The sequence below is a fragment of the Eimeria mitis genome, genomic scaffold (genome assembly GCF_000499745.2).
Source record: "Eimeria mitis Houghton genomic scaffold, Emh_scaff134, whole genome shotgun sequence".
NCBI classification, from domain to species: domain Eukaryota; phylum Apicomplexa; class Conoidasida; order Eucoccidiorida; family Eimeriidae; genus Eimeria; species Eimeria mitis.
In genome coordinates, this window is record NW_013568835.1 from 10,890 (window position 1) to 11,243 (window position 354).

At 60.5% G+C, this 354-nt stretch overlaps 1 protein-coding gene across 1 annotated transcript in view; it reads left to right on the top strand.

Annotated features, from left to right (window-relative positions):
* Positions 1-354, top strand: part of EMH_0094130 (uncharacterized protein) — a gene marked incomplete at both ends in the record, with an annotated part of 20,333 nt that overhangs the window by 609 nt on the left and 19,370 nt on the right. Inside the window, 2 exons of the mRNA XM_013494929.1 lie at positions 1-130; positions 286-352. Of these exons, the coding sequence (XP_013350383.1) occupies positions 1-130; positions 286-352 (197 nt within the window). The remainder of the gene's footprint in view (positions 131-285; positions 353-354) is intronic.

The window sequence follows — 354 nt, forward strand, 5'->3', positions numbered from 1 at the left end:
GCAAAGGAGATGCAGCAGCAGCAGCAGCAGCATTCAGGGGGCCCCTAAAGGAAGGGGCGCTGCTGCTGGGGGTTGTTGCTGAGGTCCATACAAACGAGTTGCTGCTGCAGCTACCTTACGGCTTCGTGGGGTACGTACACCGCAGCCACACCCTAGAGCAGCAGCAGCAGCAGCAGCAGCAGCAGCAGCAGCAGCAGAGAAGAGCAAAGGGAACGCAGCTGCAGCAGCAGCAGCAGCAGCAGGAGACAGCGTATGGACAGCAGCTGCTGCAGCGCTTCTTTGTAGGGCAGCTGCTGCCTTGTGTTGTAATCGGTACACCCAGCAGCAGCAGCAGCAGCAGCAGCAGCAGCAGCA